The sequence below is a fragment of the Aquila chrysaetos genome, chromosome 17 (assembly GCF_900496995.4).
Source record: "Aquila chrysaetos chrysaetos chromosome 17, bAquChr1.4, whole genome shotgun sequence".
Classification (NCBI taxonomy): Eukaryota; Metazoa; Chordata; class Aves; order Accipitriformes; family Accipitridae; genus Aquila; species Aquila chrysaetos.
Window position 1 is genome coordinate 21,627,951 of NC_044020.1, and position 17,034 is coordinate 21,644,984.

At 49.0% G+C, this 17,034-nt stretch overlaps 1 protein-coding gene across 3 annotated transcripts in view; it reads right to left on the minus strand.

Annotated features, from left to right (window-relative positions):
- Positions 1–97: 97 nt before the first annotated feature.
- The window catches only part of LOC115352481 (alpha-2-macroglobulin-like protein 1), a 27,916-nt gene continuing 10,979 nt past the window's right edge, over positions 98–17,034 (minus strand). The window contains exons 12-36 of one of the 3 annotated variants that reach the window (XM_030040735.2): positions 16,766–16,990; positions 16,572–16,635; positions 15,915–16,060; positions 15,613–15,762; positions 14,547–14,744; positions 13,779–13,866; positions 12,999–13,152; positions 10,911–11,139; positions 10,436–10,559; positions 10,134–10,255; positions 9,660–9,711; positions 9,198–9,281; positions 8,629–8,805; positions 8,220–8,301; positions 7,446–7,602; positions 6,388–6,462; positions 6,010–6,181; positions 5,341–5,555; positions 4,827–5,042; positions 4,314–4,429; positions 3,544–3,634; positions 3,187–3,255; positions 1,876–1,978; positions 1,121–1,162; positions 98–276 (exon numbers count right to left, since the gene is read on the minus strand). In XM_030040735.2, the coding sequence (XP_029896595.2) occupies positions 1,122–1,162; positions 1,876–1,978; positions 3,187–3,255; positions 3,544–3,634; positions 4,314–4,429; positions 4,827–5,042; positions 5,341–5,555; positions 6,010–6,181; positions 6,388–6,462; positions 7,446–7,602; positions 8,220–8,301; positions 8,629–8,805; positions 9,198–9,281; positions 9,660–9,711; positions 10,134–10,255; positions 10,436–10,559; positions 10,911–11,139; positions 12,999–13,152; positions 13,779–13,866; positions 14,547–14,744; positions 15,613–15,762; positions 15,915–16,060; positions 16,572–16,635; positions 16,766–16,990 (3,150 nt within the window). In that variant the 3' untranslated portion in view covers positions 98–276; position 1,121. Of the gene's footprint in view, positions 277–1,120; positions 1,163–1,875; positions 1,979–3,186; positions 3,256–3,543; positions 3,771–3,864; positions 4,430–4,826; positions 5,043–5,340; positions 5,556–6,009; positions 6,182–6,387; positions 6,463–7,445; positions 7,603–8,219; positions 8,302–8,628; positions 8,806–9,197; positions 9,282–9,659; positions 9,712–10,133; positions 10,256–10,435; positions 10,560–10,910; positions 11,140–12,998; positions 13,153–13,778; positions 13,867–14,546; positions 14,745–15,612; positions 15,763–15,914; positions 16,061–16,571; positions 16,636–16,765; positions 16,991–17,034 lie in introns of those variants that run through there. The other 2 variants (XR_005930773.1, XR_005930772.1) reach the window with 2 other exon arrangements.

The following is a 17,034-nucleotide window of genomic DNA, read 5'->3' on the forward strand; positions in this document are numbered from 1 at the left end:
CAGAGGCGAAGAAGTTATTTTTCCCAGGTGCTCTTCAGTGCAATTTTCCTGGTTTGGGAGAAAAACAGTAAACCTGAATAATCACTCAAACAGACAGTTCTAGTCTCCTGACTTTTAATAAGATGACAGGCACAGTTTGAGCCTTTCAGAAACTAACTGCTCAGCAGGAAATTTCAAGTATTTTCTCTTTGCTTCTCATCTCCACGTGGTGGCTGTTGGCAGGGGTGACAAAGGACTGATGGACAGAGACTGCAAAGGATGGGTCTGTCCCTGTTCCTGTGAAGACAACAAAGGACAAAAAAAATATCTGTGTTCCTGAAGTATTAAAACTAACCACTGGGAACTCAAAGGGTTTTTTGCACCTCATATCAAAACGGGCCCACCAAAGCATCAAGGACAGGGCTCTCTCTGACTCTACCCATACAAAGCCTACAGCAGAATCTCCACTAAGAGTGTGGGGCTTGTGGCAGGCATCCCAGGGTAGGGCTGTGTGTTCCCACAGGCGATTCAAGAAGCAGGTGTTTTTCTCCATCTCATGGGCTGTGGGCAAGGAAGCATGCAGATGCAAGCAAAGTTTAGAACAGGGAGAGGCACTGGTCAAGTTCAAGCTTTGCCTTTGCCCAGCCTGGAAAGAGGACTGGCAGGTGCCAGTTCCCTAGCACGGAGCAGAAGCCAGGCTGAGACTGTGAAAGGCTTGGCACTGAAAAGGAGTCAGGCCCTGCAGTAAAGGTGAACGTGGCGTGTTATGTGCACAGGGCTGGAGGGCTGTGGAACTGCAGGGAAAGTGCCAGGAAAAGGAACTGTGTTGACTTGAGGAAAGTATATTTGATGCAAAATGCCAGGACTGGTGGTAGGACTCGGGAGAGGCAGCCCTTGTTTTCTGTAACGTACCTCCAACTCTGCAAGGAGCTGGGCACCTCCAACATTCCACTTCAGTTCTTCCTTTCCCTCAGTTAACCACTAGGATACAGGAACTCACCCTTAACATCGCCAATCACTTCCTATCCAGAACCTGCAGTCCGGCCAGTTTCTTGACCAAGGGCCCTTGCCCACATCTCCCTCCCTCTCCATACTCTTCAGGACCATGCCTGTGATGACAAAAGAGGTGTTGGGCCCTCACCTCACTCGCACGGGGCACTGTAGCTCATCACCGCAGTCTCTTCTGGAAGACGAAAAAAAAAAGTGCTGGTGAGATATACTTGCCAAGAACTCACTACAGCAACCCAGCATTGTGCCTTTGTTTCTAGGAGCAGCATTCCCTCAGCTTACAGGCCATGACTCCCCTCCGCTGTGACACATGAAACCACTGGTATGTGTCAAAGACTAGTGAGTGCAGCTAGTCCGGATTCACCCAAGTCATGGGGCTTGCGATCTTTTAAAGCCGTAAGTCCCAAACAGCTCCATTACAGTTATGGATTCCTCACTTTCTGAAGCAATAACAATCTCTGACACATTTCCAGGTTTTCCTCCCACTTAGGACCCCAGAGAACAGAGGACAAGTTGTTTTCAGTATCATTCTTCTAAGAGGGGCCTCACTCTTCTAAGCCATCCCCTCTCTATACTCCCTCTGCCTTTGCTGCCTCCTACAAAATGAGTGTACAAAAGCACAGCTCTGAGCTCCTTGCTCCCCTCTTGTTGGGAGAGTTAGACCCTAAGTGGATCTACATGCCAACTTCAAGCTTGCAAGTTCTGGGACCAGAGGAAGAAGGATTTACCATTTTGAAACCCAGGAGGGTAAGTCCATTACTAGAGAGCTTCTAAGGGGCAGTTAGATAAACAAGTCAGGGATGGTATTGTCTAAGACTTGACAACTCCAGAAAATGTCTTTCTGGTGGTACCTTTGGGTGGTTTCTGGAGTACAGCATCTGAGCTCACCTGGCATGTAGTAATCGTAGACCTTGATAGTAGCTGGCTTACGATCCTTCACTTGCATGTCCTGCTGCACCAGCAAAGTGTAGGTGTGAGGCTGTCTAGTCAGCTAAGACAAAGAGATGCAAGGATTACAGCCAGAACCAAAGTCCTGTAAGACATCCCTTCCCCCTGCTCTCACTCAGGCTCTGTGGAGACCTCACCACTGTGACAGATCTGTTCTGCTTTCCAGTCCATCTCAGAAATATCTTTTACTTCACATTCTGTGGCCATCTCCCGTTTTTTTGTCACCATATGTAACTCAGCTCATGAGAGACATCAGACCCACAGAGTCAATGTGCATTAGGTATCTAAAGGTAGCACTAGTGTTCCCAACCAATCCCACATTCCCATCCAGCTCTGCTCTGAGCTCCTTCATGCATCTTGCCTCAGTGGCTACTTTCTTATACACAGTCCCATTACATCAGCTCTTATTCTGCAGTCTCACACAACCCTCATCATTAAGCAGACAAATGCAAGGTCTGGATGGTAGAAGTTACGTGACCTGCTGTTGATTGGGTTCTACCTTGTGCTACCTGGCAGCCTGAACTGAAATCTTTCTCTGTGCTGCCTTTCTGCTCTGTGCTTTAGATGTAATGAAAGCAGTGTCTCTGCAAGCCTAATGCATCCACATGACAATAACCTGCTTACTATGAGGCTAGCTTAGCTCAGCTTATTGACAACTGGGGATGAAGAATCATGGAAATGTACAAGTGCTTCTTGGAAATTCTGAAGTTTTTAAATGCATGCCAGGTCTTGTTTCTGATGCTGTTTAGGTATGCATGTAGCTGGAGGGGTTGTTAATCTGTTGCTTAATGAGGCTGTGGAGCGAGCACTGCTGCTCACACAACCATCTGGTTTAATTTTGAGTGATCTTGGCAAACTCCATAAGCAATCTTGGATGCTCCCTACTACATTCAGGCTGCTTAAGGGCTTTCTAAGGGCTTGAATTTACAAGTTGGATACTACTACTACTCCCCAATCCTGATCAGACACTGTATATGGACTTTGAACAGTCTCTGAACAGTGCCAACAGATGTAGGCTTAACATCAGAGTTAGTCTCATTTCACTCAAGTGGCCCTGTGTACGGGCTCTACTGCTGAACTACTGCAGGCTGACACAACACACTTCTCCAGGTCAGCAAATGTGGCTGGTATGCAGGAACAACAGCTCTGGATACTTAAAATACTAATAGAACCAAGATACAAGAGTAAGCCAAAAGCTATCTGCCAGTCCATAGTCCTTTTAATAATGAAGTTAGCCTAAATTCCACTTACTTCCTCCAGGTAAAGAATGACTCGGTCAGCTTCACTTTCAACTTTCTTCACTAAAGGCATTTTCTTTAGCTGAAAATAGGGGGAAAAATGTCAGAAAGACTCTAAGAGAAAGCAGAAATATTCAGGGATATTTGTCCTTGTGAGAACATGGGAAAAATGTTCACATGGCCAAGGAAACCCTTGGGGTAGGGGAAGGCAAGGTATGGCCTGGAAGAGACTTCGGGTATAAAGATTTCTTGGGAAGAGAGGAACGGTGTTTCTCTGCCCACAGGAATGATCACAGTTCTGCATGCAATCCTGCATGATGGACAGCCATCACTGTTCCCATCCCAGCTGGACACAAACTCGCGGTCTCACCTCTTCCAGTGAACCTGCCACGGGGCTGTATCCAGACAGCAGCTCCACTTGGATCAGGACCATGTTGGTGGACACACGGTTCCCTGTGTAGCTGCAGCAGGAACCCAGGGGACAGCACTAATGTTACTTTCTGACCCATGATCTCCAGATACTCCAGCCCAGCTTTGGTACTCAGGTGGAGGAATCTGCCTTTCCTTCCAGTGTTTCTCCTGTAAGCATACCTATTCCTGTACAGTAATAGATCTTTGTGCTTCCCCTGATCTCTCTTTCAATTACACTGAGCCAAGGAGAATAAATTCCTTGGAAGGCTTCTGGAGTTACCTTCTCTAGGCATGGCAGGGAATATCACATCCTCCGCCTGCTCCCTTGGCAGTTCTGTCCCAAATCAGGCAGGGGTACAGCAGAGGAGAGTGGAGTGACAGTCAACCAGGAGCAGAGGAGGGAAGACTTAGGAATAAGTGTCAGCAGTCAGTCCCACGTGACCTTCACATCACTAGCGTTTTGAGACCTAATCCTAGAAGGGGGTGGGACCCATAGACCTTGGGAGAACTTGTGGTGACTGGCATGATAATGAGATAGGACTATAGCCTGAGCCATCCCTCTGGGGCCTGGTACCTTTCACCCAACTGAAGATACCACAGTTAAATGAATGGGGACATCTTAGCACTTGGACCTCATGAGTGAAGGGGAATCCTGGCCAGCAAGAGACTGGTGTGGTGCCAGAAGCCTCTTAGCACAGAGGAGGCAAGGGACAACTGAGTGTCTCCTACCGAGCATGAACGGTGACAGGGAACTGGGTGGCGTTGGGTGCGGTGCACTCTGTCTGCACAGACATGGCAAAGGTGACGTCGGTCCTCAGCGGAGGGATGTGGTACCGCAGGGTGGCCTGCCAGGACAGAAAGAAGCTAGTTCGCAGAGAATAGCAGGGTTTTTTTTTTTGCTGGAGAGTATCCTTGGCTAGCGTTTGGCTGCTGTCTGCTGTCTTGCACGGGCGTAAGAGAAAAACTATGTGGCAGAAGCAGAGGGTCTGCTAGTGCACTGCTCCTGGTAGTGCTCACTGGACTTCTTGGATGAGCAGTACAGCTCCGACTGGGTGGAGATGATCCAGATTTCATTTGGGGAATTGCTGTTGGATCCCAGCTACTCCTACTAGCCTTGAAGCCCAGATTCTTGCAAGTCACTGCAGCAATCTGTTTTCAGTGTTGGCTCAGTAGCAAGGTGAGAGGTTCCCTGGCTTTCAAGGTTTTTCCCCAGACAGACCTTTTCTCCTTGGCTGGGCTTACCTGCAGGAAGAGGCACCCATGGCCCTGCACATGCACGGTATAATCTCGGGGAATGGCTGGCAGCTCCACTCTCTGCAGCAGGAGGCGATTGGTGTTGTCTACTTTGATGTTTTGGCTGAAACCCTCAGAGGAGAGAGAAGCCTGAAGATCAGGGCCATCCTTGCTGAAAGTCTTGGTTGCATACAGGGCTAGGGCTTCCAGAGCAACCACTGTGTCCTGAGGAAAGAGACACACATTGGGCAGAATAGGATCCCTGCTTCCTGTGCATGCCCAGTCCTTAGACTTTCCCTCCCTCATACTGCAGCTACAGCACAATAAGTGTTGAGCTTTCCCCTTGGACTTTTAGCATGGGATTAGCTCAGAAGAATACAAATATTCACCTTTTCCCAACTTCCAGGAGCTGTAAATCCACACATCTTTTTTCTTTTTTACTATAGGTTGTGCTAGAACTCACTGCTCTCACAAACCATAGCTGACGGCAGATTCTCTGATGATGATGTCTCAAGGGGATTACCTGGGTTGAAGCAAAGCCTCCATAAGGGTTTTGCTGCTTGGTGAGCCAAGACACAATCTGGGATGCCTTTCTGATTTCATCTGAAGACAAACTTGACTTTGAAAGGTGAGCCATGAGGATACTAGAGGTCAATTCCACATCAACAGATGGAGCCCGATACCAATATAGGGAGTCTTCTTCCTGTTTTGACTGTTGGCTCCAGAATATTTGGTCATCTAGAGGTGGAGTGGGAACAGTTATGGAGTGTGTAGCTGTATCTAATGACCTTGGAGTCCTGCAAAGCCCCTGTGCCTAGGTACTGAATGAACATGTACATTGGGACAAGATACGGGTGAGTATCTTCCTATTTGCCCCCCACACCCTGCTTTTCCCAGTAAAAACCTAGGCCTGCAGGCTGGTTTACAACAGCTCTACAATATCCACGAAGCTCTCCTCATTTGAATGACTGTGAGACCAGGACTGTGAGATCATCCATAGAGAAAAGTCTGTCTCACAGTATGGCTATAGCCTGCGACAGCTTGGCAAACAGAGGCTATCCCAGCCTTGGGCTCCCCACAGAGCTCTGCCAGCGCCCCCCACTCCTGCCCGCCATTCCCTTGGTTGTTCAGCCCTGGGATCCCTACACAATTCTGCCAATGGCCCTCTCTCCTGCCCCACAGTCTTTGGTACCTGATATTATGGCGGCATTATCCAATCTTTTGAGGATTTTCTGCCTGAGGTCCTTATCACCTGCTACTGCAAAGGCATTTGCGGCTAGTGCCAGGCTGTAGAGGTTGGAACTGCCAGTATCAGCATTGACCAGGTCCTTTATACATTTCAGAGCTTTCCACACAACTGGGTCCTAGGATACAATTGAAAGCACACCAGTTGCTGGCAGTGTGTATAGGAGGGAATGCAGCCTTGATGTGTGCAGAGGAGGGTGGAAACAGGGACAGGACACCTGGGGAGGAAATCGGTAACGTACCCCTGCGTGCACAAAGGCAGAGCATCAGTGCCCTGCCTGCCCAGAGGCTGCACACAGAGCCCATCCCTGCTGCCGATACTCACGGAGCGTGGCATCCCGGAGTGTATGAGAGCTGTGATGATCGCAGAGCTCAGCCCCAGTCCTTCCTCCACTGCACCCTGCAGCCACCGCAAAACAGAGAAAAGGAGGGCTGCCGTGAGAAGGGAGAGGGAAAAGTTTTCCAGTGCCTCCTGGTGCCTGAGCAAAAGCCAGCACAGGCAACACTGCTGGTCCTACTCCTTCTGCTAAGGAAGTGCCAGGGCTGGTATCTACTCTTGCAGGTCCTGCTAACCAAAGCACTTCTCAGCCATGATGCCCCAAGCTCCTCTGGGTAGCTGACTCCCTCCCTCTGCTGGACCCATTCCCCTTTCCCCTCCCCTGCAAAAGATTTTCAGCAGCAGATTTCAGCGCTGGGGAAAGTGATGTTCCCACAAACCTGCTGCAAGGTGGCATCTGACTTGAGGGCCAGGACAGTGGCAAGGGTATGGAGGAGCAAAAGAAAAGGTATCTTTTGCAAGGGGAAGTGAAAGGTACCATTTTCGTCACTTAGGGGATTAATTGTTTGAAGCCCTGTCCACCGAACTACTGCTGGCTCCACTTTGGTGGTACTCTGTGTATGTCTCTGCATGCACAAGTGCTGTGTTTCTGAGTGTATAGGGCACATCCATGGCAAGGTGAATGTCTCATGAGTGGCTGCCATCAATTTCCATTCACTCCATTTCTGACTTTCTCTGTACAGGGGGGGAATTCAGACTGAAGGAAGAAACGGCAGCTCAATAATGGGAAAGGAAGGAAAACCAGTTTACCAAGGGAATAACACACAGCTTGAAAACTTTTTTTTTTTTTTGAGGCATGTATTATCTTTTGAGACAGTGCTAGGGCAGGGCACTGGTCCAGTTCCCATGTGCATATCATCAAATCCAAACCTCCATCATTTGTAACTTGAAAAAGTGCCACCATGACTAAGCACAGCCCTGAGTGTCACCCAAGGGCACATCAGAGCCCCCTCATGCAGTAGGGTTCATTTGTTCTTGGCACCCAAATTGGGCCAGAAAGTGAAGGAGTTCTGAGGTACCTAATGAAGAGCCAGGACATGTCATACCATCAGACCATTGTTGAAGAGCTTTCCCACACTCTTGAAGCAGCCAGATGGAGTCTGACTTTTAATCAGGGCATTGGCAGCATCCTTTATATTCTGCTCATCTATGTGGATGAAGTCCCGGGCTTGGCTGAAGGTCTTGAGGACAAGGGCAGTAAGCCTAAAGCCAAAGAAGGGAGAAGAAAATCAAATTGAACCAGTCGTTGATGCCCATCTCCAGTAGGAGACAGGAGTCTCTGTGTCTTCCACTATCTCATCCCTGGAGAAATACCAGTAGGCCAGATCCTCTGTGCAGATGGAGAGTTGGAAGCAATGCACATGAGTTAGATGCTCTTGAAGCTTGAGCTCAGGTCCGTTTGCAGCAAGAGAGAAAAAATTCACTGACAGCTCAGTGCTTCCTCCAGAGCTCTGCCAATTCCAACAGGGTGCATTTGTGTGATTTAAAGCCAGGAGGGCTGATATTTAGTGAGCTCACTCAGGCCCCTTCCCGATCCTGTTTGGGCACAAAGCACTCTGAAACCTGGAAAGAAGGTGTCTTTGCAGCCAGGTTTTCAGAATCAGCCTCACTTGGGGGTGCCCAAACACAAACAATCAAACAGGGGTACCTAAAGTCAGTTCATTGGCACGCTTCTCTTCCAAAAATTCTCAGGAGCAGTTTCTATTCAAAACTCCATACCTCCAGACTCCCTCAGTTTCTCCAGACCAAAATCCAAGCCAGCTTGAGCCTGACCAGGTCAAGCTGTTGTTCCTCAACTGTGTTTGGCTATCTCTGCTTACCATGTGTTCCCTGGCTCACTTCCTTCTCCAAAGGCACTGTATGAGCCATCTGCGTGCTTGTACAGGAGTTGCCGCTGATATCCTGTGGGAAGAGGCTGGGGGTAGTGAAGATGCTCTGTGTCCATCGTGTTATCAAGGTGACAACCTGCCCCACCAATCCTGCTGATCATTATAGAGAGCGTTGTCTCTGAGGAATTCAGCAAAGGGCTTTCAGAGGGGTGCCGTGTACCCCTTGTTCAGGTGAGACACAGCAGAGCCTGATTTACATTGCTGTAATTCCCACGGTGTCAGGCAAGTGATGCTGCACAAATCTCTTCAGCACCTAGCCTCTGCTGAGATCCCCACCGCACAGCCTACTGTAGTGGACATTACCAGCTTAATAACTCAACATGACTAGAAATCCACTCACCGCTTTCCAAATAGCCAATTGCCTTCTGTTTGATTTCTGGAGTCAGTTGTCCTGTTTCTTCAAGATATCGTGTGATAAAGACATTGGGGGCAAAATGAACCATGTTCTGCTCACCACAGCCACTGGACATCTGGAGGAGCTCATCTATGTTGTCCAGTGCTGTCCCCAAAATGTCACCTGTAGGACAGAACAACAGCTTTGGGAGCTTTACATATCCTTGCATGTAAAAAATTTCTGGTCTCACCGATTCTCCAGATAACCTGCTAAGACCGCTCTCAGTTCACCTCTGCTCACACTAGGGCGACTTTAATATCTGTAGAGTCCTGCAGGGACAGTGATATGGTACTTGTCTATCTTTCCCTTGGCTGGGTGAAATTATAATGTCGATCTGGCCCAGTGTCACTTGTATAAGAGAGATGGGATGCTTCTCTGGAGGACGTAAAGGCCCAGTATCACACCTCACTGTACACATTCCCTCTTGTTACTCTGCTAAAGCAGACATGGCGGCACCAGAAGAAAAGACTCCTGCAGGGAAAAATCTTACTTGCCAAGACCCCCCTAAATCTCACCTAAGAATGAGATGTGGGCTCTCTCCGACCCAAGGACCATGTTCTCTGGCATAGTGAAAGTGATTGTCTCTGAAGCTGAAGTTCCTGCAAATAGCAAAAGCATCAGAGCAACAACGGGGAGAAGGGAGACGGCAGACCCACAGGCATCCCCAGGAGATGGTGTAAACAAGGCTGGGATCACATCATTGGTTGGTGAAATCAGCATTTAAAAGAGAGGATGACACAGAGATCAGGCCACCCGCTGATTAGTGACTGTGATGTGGTTAGGCAGTACTGGGTGGAGCTGAATGGCTTTGCCTCTCCATTAAAGCTCCAAAATCCCCGACTTTCCCCTCCCCATGCACCTCCAGATAGTCCTAGAGTTATTCACACACCACACTGCTTTTTTTGGTCTCCTTGCTCCGTGCGCAGGTACAGCCCCAGCGGTAATACAGCCCCTGGCTCTGGGGTACCTGCACCTACCTTTAGGGCACAGGAGTGAGGTGTAGGTCTTTTCCTCCAGCAGCCCCTCTGCCTGGTGGGAGAAGGCTGGTCAGCTCCGAAGGGAGAGCAGTAAAATGAGATAGCAGCTGCGCAGCACCCCACCTTCATGCAAGCAGCTTTTCCGTCCTCACGGGCCGTGCGAAGGACCTCGCACAGACAGTAGGAATACGCGCGCCGACAGCGAAGTTTCACTGGGAGGCAGGTTTCTAAGCTGCTACCTGACCTCTGCGCCCGTTGCCCTGCCAGCGAGCAGTTCTGACGTCTCTGTCCCATTGAGCGGAGGTCCTTAGCTCATGCCCCGACAAAACCTACCCTTAGAATCACTCCTTGATCAGCCTCCCTGAGAAACGTGCCTACCTGCCCGGCCAACTCTCCCTTCCCAGAGCCACCCGCTCGGCCGTTTTGAGCTGGACCCAGTTCCAACCTCGCCAGGACTCTGAAGCATACTCTGACCTTCACCAGCAGGTGTTTAACCACTGTGTCCTTCCCTCCAGACTCTGGCACAACAGCTGTATTCTCAGTGCAAACATCTTCCTGCTCCATCACCTCAGCAGTGACAGTGAAATTCACCTTCCCTAAAGAACAAAACACCAAGAGGCCAGTTGGCACATCCATGCCTACGTTTTAGTTTGCTCAGCCTAAGGCTGCTCGCTCATGCTTTTCGTAATAGGCCACTCTCCCTTCCGACCCAGCTCTGGTTTCCTCAAGCAGCTCTGCCAGTGCCTCCCACTCCTGCCCCTCCCTTGTCCCCTTACCTAATTTTGTAGCCTTCAAATCCCAGAAAAATGTTTTTGCTGAATCAGGACACAGACAAATAGTGAACCTGACATTTGCATGCACAAATTCAAAATCCCTGGAGTCCATTAGGCTAAGCTGGAGCTAGAGGTGAAACAAAAGTGAGTTTGGGTTACAGAGCTGCTGCTGTATTTTTCCTTTCAGCTCCTTTCCTTTCAGATCCAAATGTCAGTCAAGCCCAGAAGCCCAGGGTGAGTATGATGATGGCCCTGTTGCAATATTTGTGGGACAGCAACAGCCCACGGACATTGCAGTCCTGTAGGGTTGAGCTTATGGGGAGGGATTGACAGAGATGGCTCTGCACGGAGCTTTGTGAAGAGCTTCCTTGGGGTCTTTTGCCCAGTGCCTGAGGAGGCAGCCCCTTGTCTGGGTCTCTATCAGTGAAGGACTGTTACCACACATCCCCCTGCCCAAAAACCGGAGGGAGCCACTCACCACCATGCACTGCTTCAGGTAGCTGAAGACTTTGACTTTCAGGGGAAATGACTCTCCCCGGAAAACAGAGTAGGGCAAGGTGGGTTCCACGAAGAAGGGCTTGAAGCTCCGCAGGTTGGTGGTCTCTGAGATTCCCAACCCATGGCTCTCTGAGGTGCAGAAGGTCATGGCTCTCCAGTCTGTAATACTGTCAGGTACTGTGACAGCTAGCTCAGCAACCCCTGAATCACTAAGGAGAAAACAGAGTGGAAGCGGTTGTCCCCATCCCTGTAAAGATTTCTCTTGGGAAGACAAATGCAGAAGGACTATGAACTGGAAGTGTGTGTGAAGGTGTGGGGATTCCTATGAAGTAGGACAGAGGTATGGGAAGGATAGCAAATAGGTGGGCAAGGAAGGACTGAGAGGATGCAAAACAGAATTTGCTTCTGGATAATGTTGCACCTCAAATTCTTGTTTCGTGTGGGCACACAGGGCTCCCAGGGATCCATGTTATACACCCAGCCTGTGCCAGGGAGTACCGTGTGACACTCCCACCACACTCCCACCCAAACTCCCAGCCACAGCCTAGCAGTCATCATTATAACGGTCACTTACAGATCTGCATACACAAAACAGGAGATGGTCCCTGCCCTGAAATAGGCATAATCCAGCCAAATGAGATGGAGAGGCAGAAATCCTATTTTACAAGTGGAGAACATTGGCATGTGGGAAAATTAAGAAAGCCGAGATGTATGAATAAGGGGAGACCAATGGATGCTGCGTAACTTGACTTTAGCAAGGCCTTTGACACAGTCTCCCATAGTATCCTTGTAGCCACATGAGTGTGGACTGGACAAGTGGATGATAGTTGAGCAGAAAATTCGCTAGACACTGGGGACAAAGGATGGTTATTGGTGACACAAAGTCCAACTGGTGGCTGTTTACCCGTGGCATGCCTCATGGACTGATACTTGGGCCAATACTGCTTAAATGGCTTTATTAATGACCTGGGTAGTAGGAGAGAGGACATCCGCAGCAAGATTAGCAGAGTACTCTTGCTATGTATTGGCAGACTCTACCTTGTTGGGGAGGGGTTCCTGATATGCTGGAGGGAAAGGCTGCTATTAAGAGGAACCTTGACAAGCTGGAAAAATGGGCTTGAAAATGACTAGCTTCTATATCTGGGATGGAATTATGCCAGGCAATAGTACAGGCTAGGCAGTGACTGGCTAGTAAGCAATATTGCAGAAAAAGAGGTGGGGGTCCTGGTGGATAACAAGCTGAGCATGAGACATCTCATGTGCCCTTACAGCAATGAAGGCCATCTACTTCTGGACTATATTAAGATGACTGCAGCCACTGGGTTGAGAAAAGTTATTTTTCCCCTGTATCCCTCCATTGTGGGACCACATCTGGAGTACTGTGTCCCATTTTTGCCTTCCAGTATAAGGAAGCTACTGACATATTTGAATGCATCCAGTGGAGGACTACCAAGATGGTCAGAGGGCTGGGACATTTGATATACAAGGAATGGCTGAAAGAACTGGGGTTTTCAAACTTCAGAGGGAAAGGCTAGGGGGGAGACCTTTTAGCTTTCTAAAGCTACCTATTGAGAAGGTGTAGACACATTGGAACCAGTCTCTTCTGAGGTGCATATTGATAGGATGAAAGGTAACAGACACAAGTTGGAACGTGGTAAATTCTGACTTGTGATAAGAAAAAAAATAACATGAGGGTGGTCAAACACTGGAGCAGGTGCCCAGATAGTCTGTGGAATCTCCATCCTTGGAGATACAGAGAACTCGACTACAACCTGATCTAACTGGACCTGCCTTGTGCAGGATGTTGAGCTACAGACCTTTGGAGGCCTCTTCCATCCTGTAGGAGTCTGTGATTTTAAGTTCCCTGGGATCATTTGGAAAATCTCAAGCAGAGCCAGCAACTGAACCAAACCTCCATTGTCCTTATCCACTTCTTCACACCTCCATTTTCTTTGTTGTTGTTTCACAGATGGAAATAATGCCCCGGCTCTGCTCCTGCCCATTCCCTCTCCATTATGCCTCGCAGGAGGTCTGGATCCATGGGGGGCCACAGCCCGTAATTACTCACTTGATGGGAACCAGAGTCCAGATGAATGTCTCTGGAAACCAGGTACGTACTGGCCCTGCCTCGCTACCCAGCTCAACGTGCTCTGACTCAGCACGTTCAACAGCAGCATCTGTTTCTCGGTCCAAGTTGTCCAAGTCTGCCAGCTCGCCATAAGCTATTGGGAATACAAGCATTCATTCAAAGGCAGAGCAACTGTGAAATCAGGATAGAGTTCAGCTGAGAAAAGCTCAACTCTCCATCCCTCCCACTCCCACTCCAATCCCCCTTGTCCTCTCCAAGTTGTCCTCAACCTAATTCACTGTTGTCTTCAATGAGACAACCCAGGAGACCATGTGAATTCCAGTATGTGTGTGCTCCCCCAAGAGCAGCTCTACCTGCTCACACTTTTGCTCTCAGCCCCTGCAGAAAGGCCTAGATACTGCACAGTGCCAATCTTGGCTCATTCTCTGGTTTCCAGCCGGACCTTTCTTAGTCTTACAGATGTTCCTTCCTGAGACAGCTGCCTCATTTCCCCCCTTGACCATATTATCTTCCTGCCTGCCAGCAGAAGCTTCCAAGCAGGTTCTTCCTATGCAGCCACCCCTCCGCCCCTCCAGTGCACTGGGGACACACACACGTCAGGACCCTTCCCCTCCTCCTGTGGTGCACATCTCCCGTGCAACCTCCCACTCATCTCTGGAAGCCATCCCCAGTTCCTCAGCACACTGCATGTTCAGCTGCCCTTGTGCAGCCTGTATGTTACCCGTGATTTCCAAAGAAACAGGATAAATCGAGATGTACACATGTAGTCGTAGTAGAAAGTGGTCTGAGTGCGGCACTCAATTGGAGACTTGATTTTAAGGTTGGTTAAAAATGTTAGACCTGAATTCTGGAGGAAAGAAGGGGAAAAAAAGAAGGTAGATTTCAGTGGAGGGAGTGGTGTGTCTGAGGGTCTATCTCTGCCCCCCTCCTCCCAGTATATCAGCCAACCTGTGTTGCTGCACCTCAGCCTGACCTGCAAATTTGTACAGGGAGAGAATGTAGAACCACCCTGCTCCCAAAGCCTGGTCCTGGCCTCTCACACCAAAGGAGTCTCTCTCCAGTCAGGATTGTGGGGGTGACCACTCGCATATGCATGCCCACACATAAAGTCATTATTTTGGCACCACAGTTTGCTGCCCACCCTAACACAGACTTGTTCTCATCTTTCACCTGCTATTCCTTTCTACTATTCTTTCCCTCCTTCTCTCAGGTGCTTTGCTTTTCCAACCTCCAATTTTCTCTGGCTCAGGCTGACACTCCCCTCTCCTTCCAACCCCTAGAAAGTCTGAGGGTCTTGAGCTTGTGATAAATAGGCAGCTGGGTTCTAGGGATCTGCCTGATCGATTGAAATTTATCAGGCTGGGAGCATGGAGTGTCAGTGATCTCTTAGTTCAGAAGCTCGGCAAATACAGAACCCAAAGTTGCCAGCATTTACAGGAAAGACAGTCTGTGAAGCTACCCAGTGCTGACCTGGGATACAAAAGGGCTCAGCTCTGATATTTCAGGTTTTCTGGAAATTAAATTTACCTTCAGCAGTTCATAAATGTCTGGTTGGGACACTGCGTAAGCGTATCTGTTGTACATGAATGGTGACATTGTTCCTGGTGGAAGGGTGGTTTGAAGGGAACTGATGATTTCTGGGCTCTTGTGGATAGAACAGTAGTCGCTGTAAGAGTCTGTGAGGGTGCTGGGGTGCTCCTGAGTATAACTGAACATATTGTACACCTGTAGACAGAGAATGAAAACAGTACAGGTCAGTCTGAGAGGTGGGAAGTTTTTCATTTTCATCCAGAGATTTTCTGTGAGAGCAGAGGCAGAGCTTGGATCCTGCCTGCCACAAAAGCCCAGCCCCAAAGTTTTTTGAGCTTCGTGGAGAGCTTCCACAAGTTTTAGATGCATAGCACCAGAGATGAACACAAACCCCTCTGGGGTATGGCTGCATAGCTGTGGCCACTTCCAGCTCGTAGATTGTACCTGTGAGCTCAATGCATACAGTGAGGACACCTTTGCTGTAAGAGTCATTAGATAGCTTCTTGTCTGACTGAAGGCACATCCTGGATCCACCCAGACAGTGTCAAGAGGCAATTCAAGGGTCCTTAGACCCAATGTACCCCAGGTCTAGAGGAGAAATGAGACCCTTCCACTGCCAAGTCACCACTTACAGTCCAGTCTGTGAATGGAAGGACTGTCTGGTTCATGTGAACTGGAACAAAGACATGGAGCCTATCACACCTTGGGCATTTTTTTTAACATAACTGTTTTTTTCAGAGCACTGTCATGAATTGGTTTGGGAGATGGAAGTCTCTTGCTATCTGGCTGCCACTGTGGCAAAGCACTCTAAGTTTAACAAGGATGTGACTTTGGGCTGTACTTGGGGATGACAGAGGGTTATTCTATTACATCCCTCCATAGAGACTGGAAATTTTGACTAGTGTTTGATGTTGGCCTTCATTTTTTTCTCATTAAACCATGTCCTGTCCCCATTCAAGTACTTGTAGGTATAGCCACTGTGCCTTATTAACCAGTGCGTGCAATCAGATACTCACAAGGCATCTCTCCCATACTAGCAAGGCTCAGCACTAAAGTCACTCACACTATCCATGGATAGCTCAGCCTCTGGCCTCAGGAGAAGGACGCTCTGGTCTACGGCACGGATGCTACATAAGGAGCCTGGTGCAGCCTGCAAATGGAGACGGACAGCCGATCCTGGGAGAGCCACCGTGTCTGAGAAGCCAAGCTTCACCTGAAACAGCAGAAGAAAGGACTGAAGACATTGACAGAGGAAGGGAAGGGGAGACTGTAGCTACTGGATTCTGCTGGACATCTATTGACAATTTGCGGTTAATTAGCTACCCTCCAGCCTACCTGCCCCCTTATGTTTTGTGCACTACTTACATGGTTCCTGAAGCACTTGGAGACTTTCAGACTGAAGGTGTCAGCTGCCACTTGTCCCTCAGGGAAAGCAGTGTAAACAAAGAGGGTAGCCATGGGTGAAATGAGGTCAATGGGCAGAGTGACATTGAAAGCCCCACTATACTGACCTGAAGGAAGAAGGAGAAATAGAAAAAGTATAGGAAGAGGCAAGGAAGTCTGTCTCCAAGGATTACAGCAGCAACATGCTCATCCTCTATAATACTTCTGTACAGTTACTTGGATAAAAACTCTTCTGCCTTGCTTCTGGGGAGGCCACAGCTAGACCAGGATGTAGGTTAGTGCCATTTTGTAGCAGCGACCTTACATCATGAGGGATCTTGGCAACAGTGTGCACTTTGCACCTGAGTCCAGCGTAAAGATTCTGTGAGTTTTCTTGGAGGTCTCTGATAATTCCTGCTTGGCAGATAAACTCTGACAATTTCATCATTTGATCAGGAAAAAAAAAGGGAAATTAAAAGACAGAAGAAAGATAGCATATTTGCCATTTCCTCTTGATTTTTTGTGCCAGATCTGTTGTTTCCTGTTGGTCTCAGATCTCTTGTCTCTCCTTCCCCATTTAGGCTGGAAGGGCTTTCCTGTTGGGTCCTTAATCTGTTCCTGGTATTTAGATGCTCTTACCTAATGGCGGAGCAAGAAGTACTGTTGTTTGGCCGTGATGCACAAGAGATCCTCTGGCCAAAACCTAAAAGGTAATGAAGAGAACAAAGGGTTGCTAGTGCCTCTACTCCACGTCTCTGGGCCAGCAAAGAGCCCCGTGCTGACACAGGCCCATCACAAAGCTGACCTCATTGCCGGCGCTGCCCTGCACTCACCAGGTGGTAGAAGTCTGCTGTGGCAGCGCCGTCCCGCAGCTCCGTGGCTAGGATGCGATAGTGCACAGTGACCTGCTGCACGTCCCCGCAGGGCAGCGCCGCCTGCACTGGCTGGATCCTCACAGAGCTGCGGCTGGATGAGTAGAAGGCCCTCAGTGTGAGGGATGCAGTGCCGTAAGACACTCTCACATTTTGACCGCCTAAGTCCTCCGGCTGGGTCTTTGCCTGTGGCACAGAAAGAGTGTCTCGGTGTCTGAAGATTTCTTACA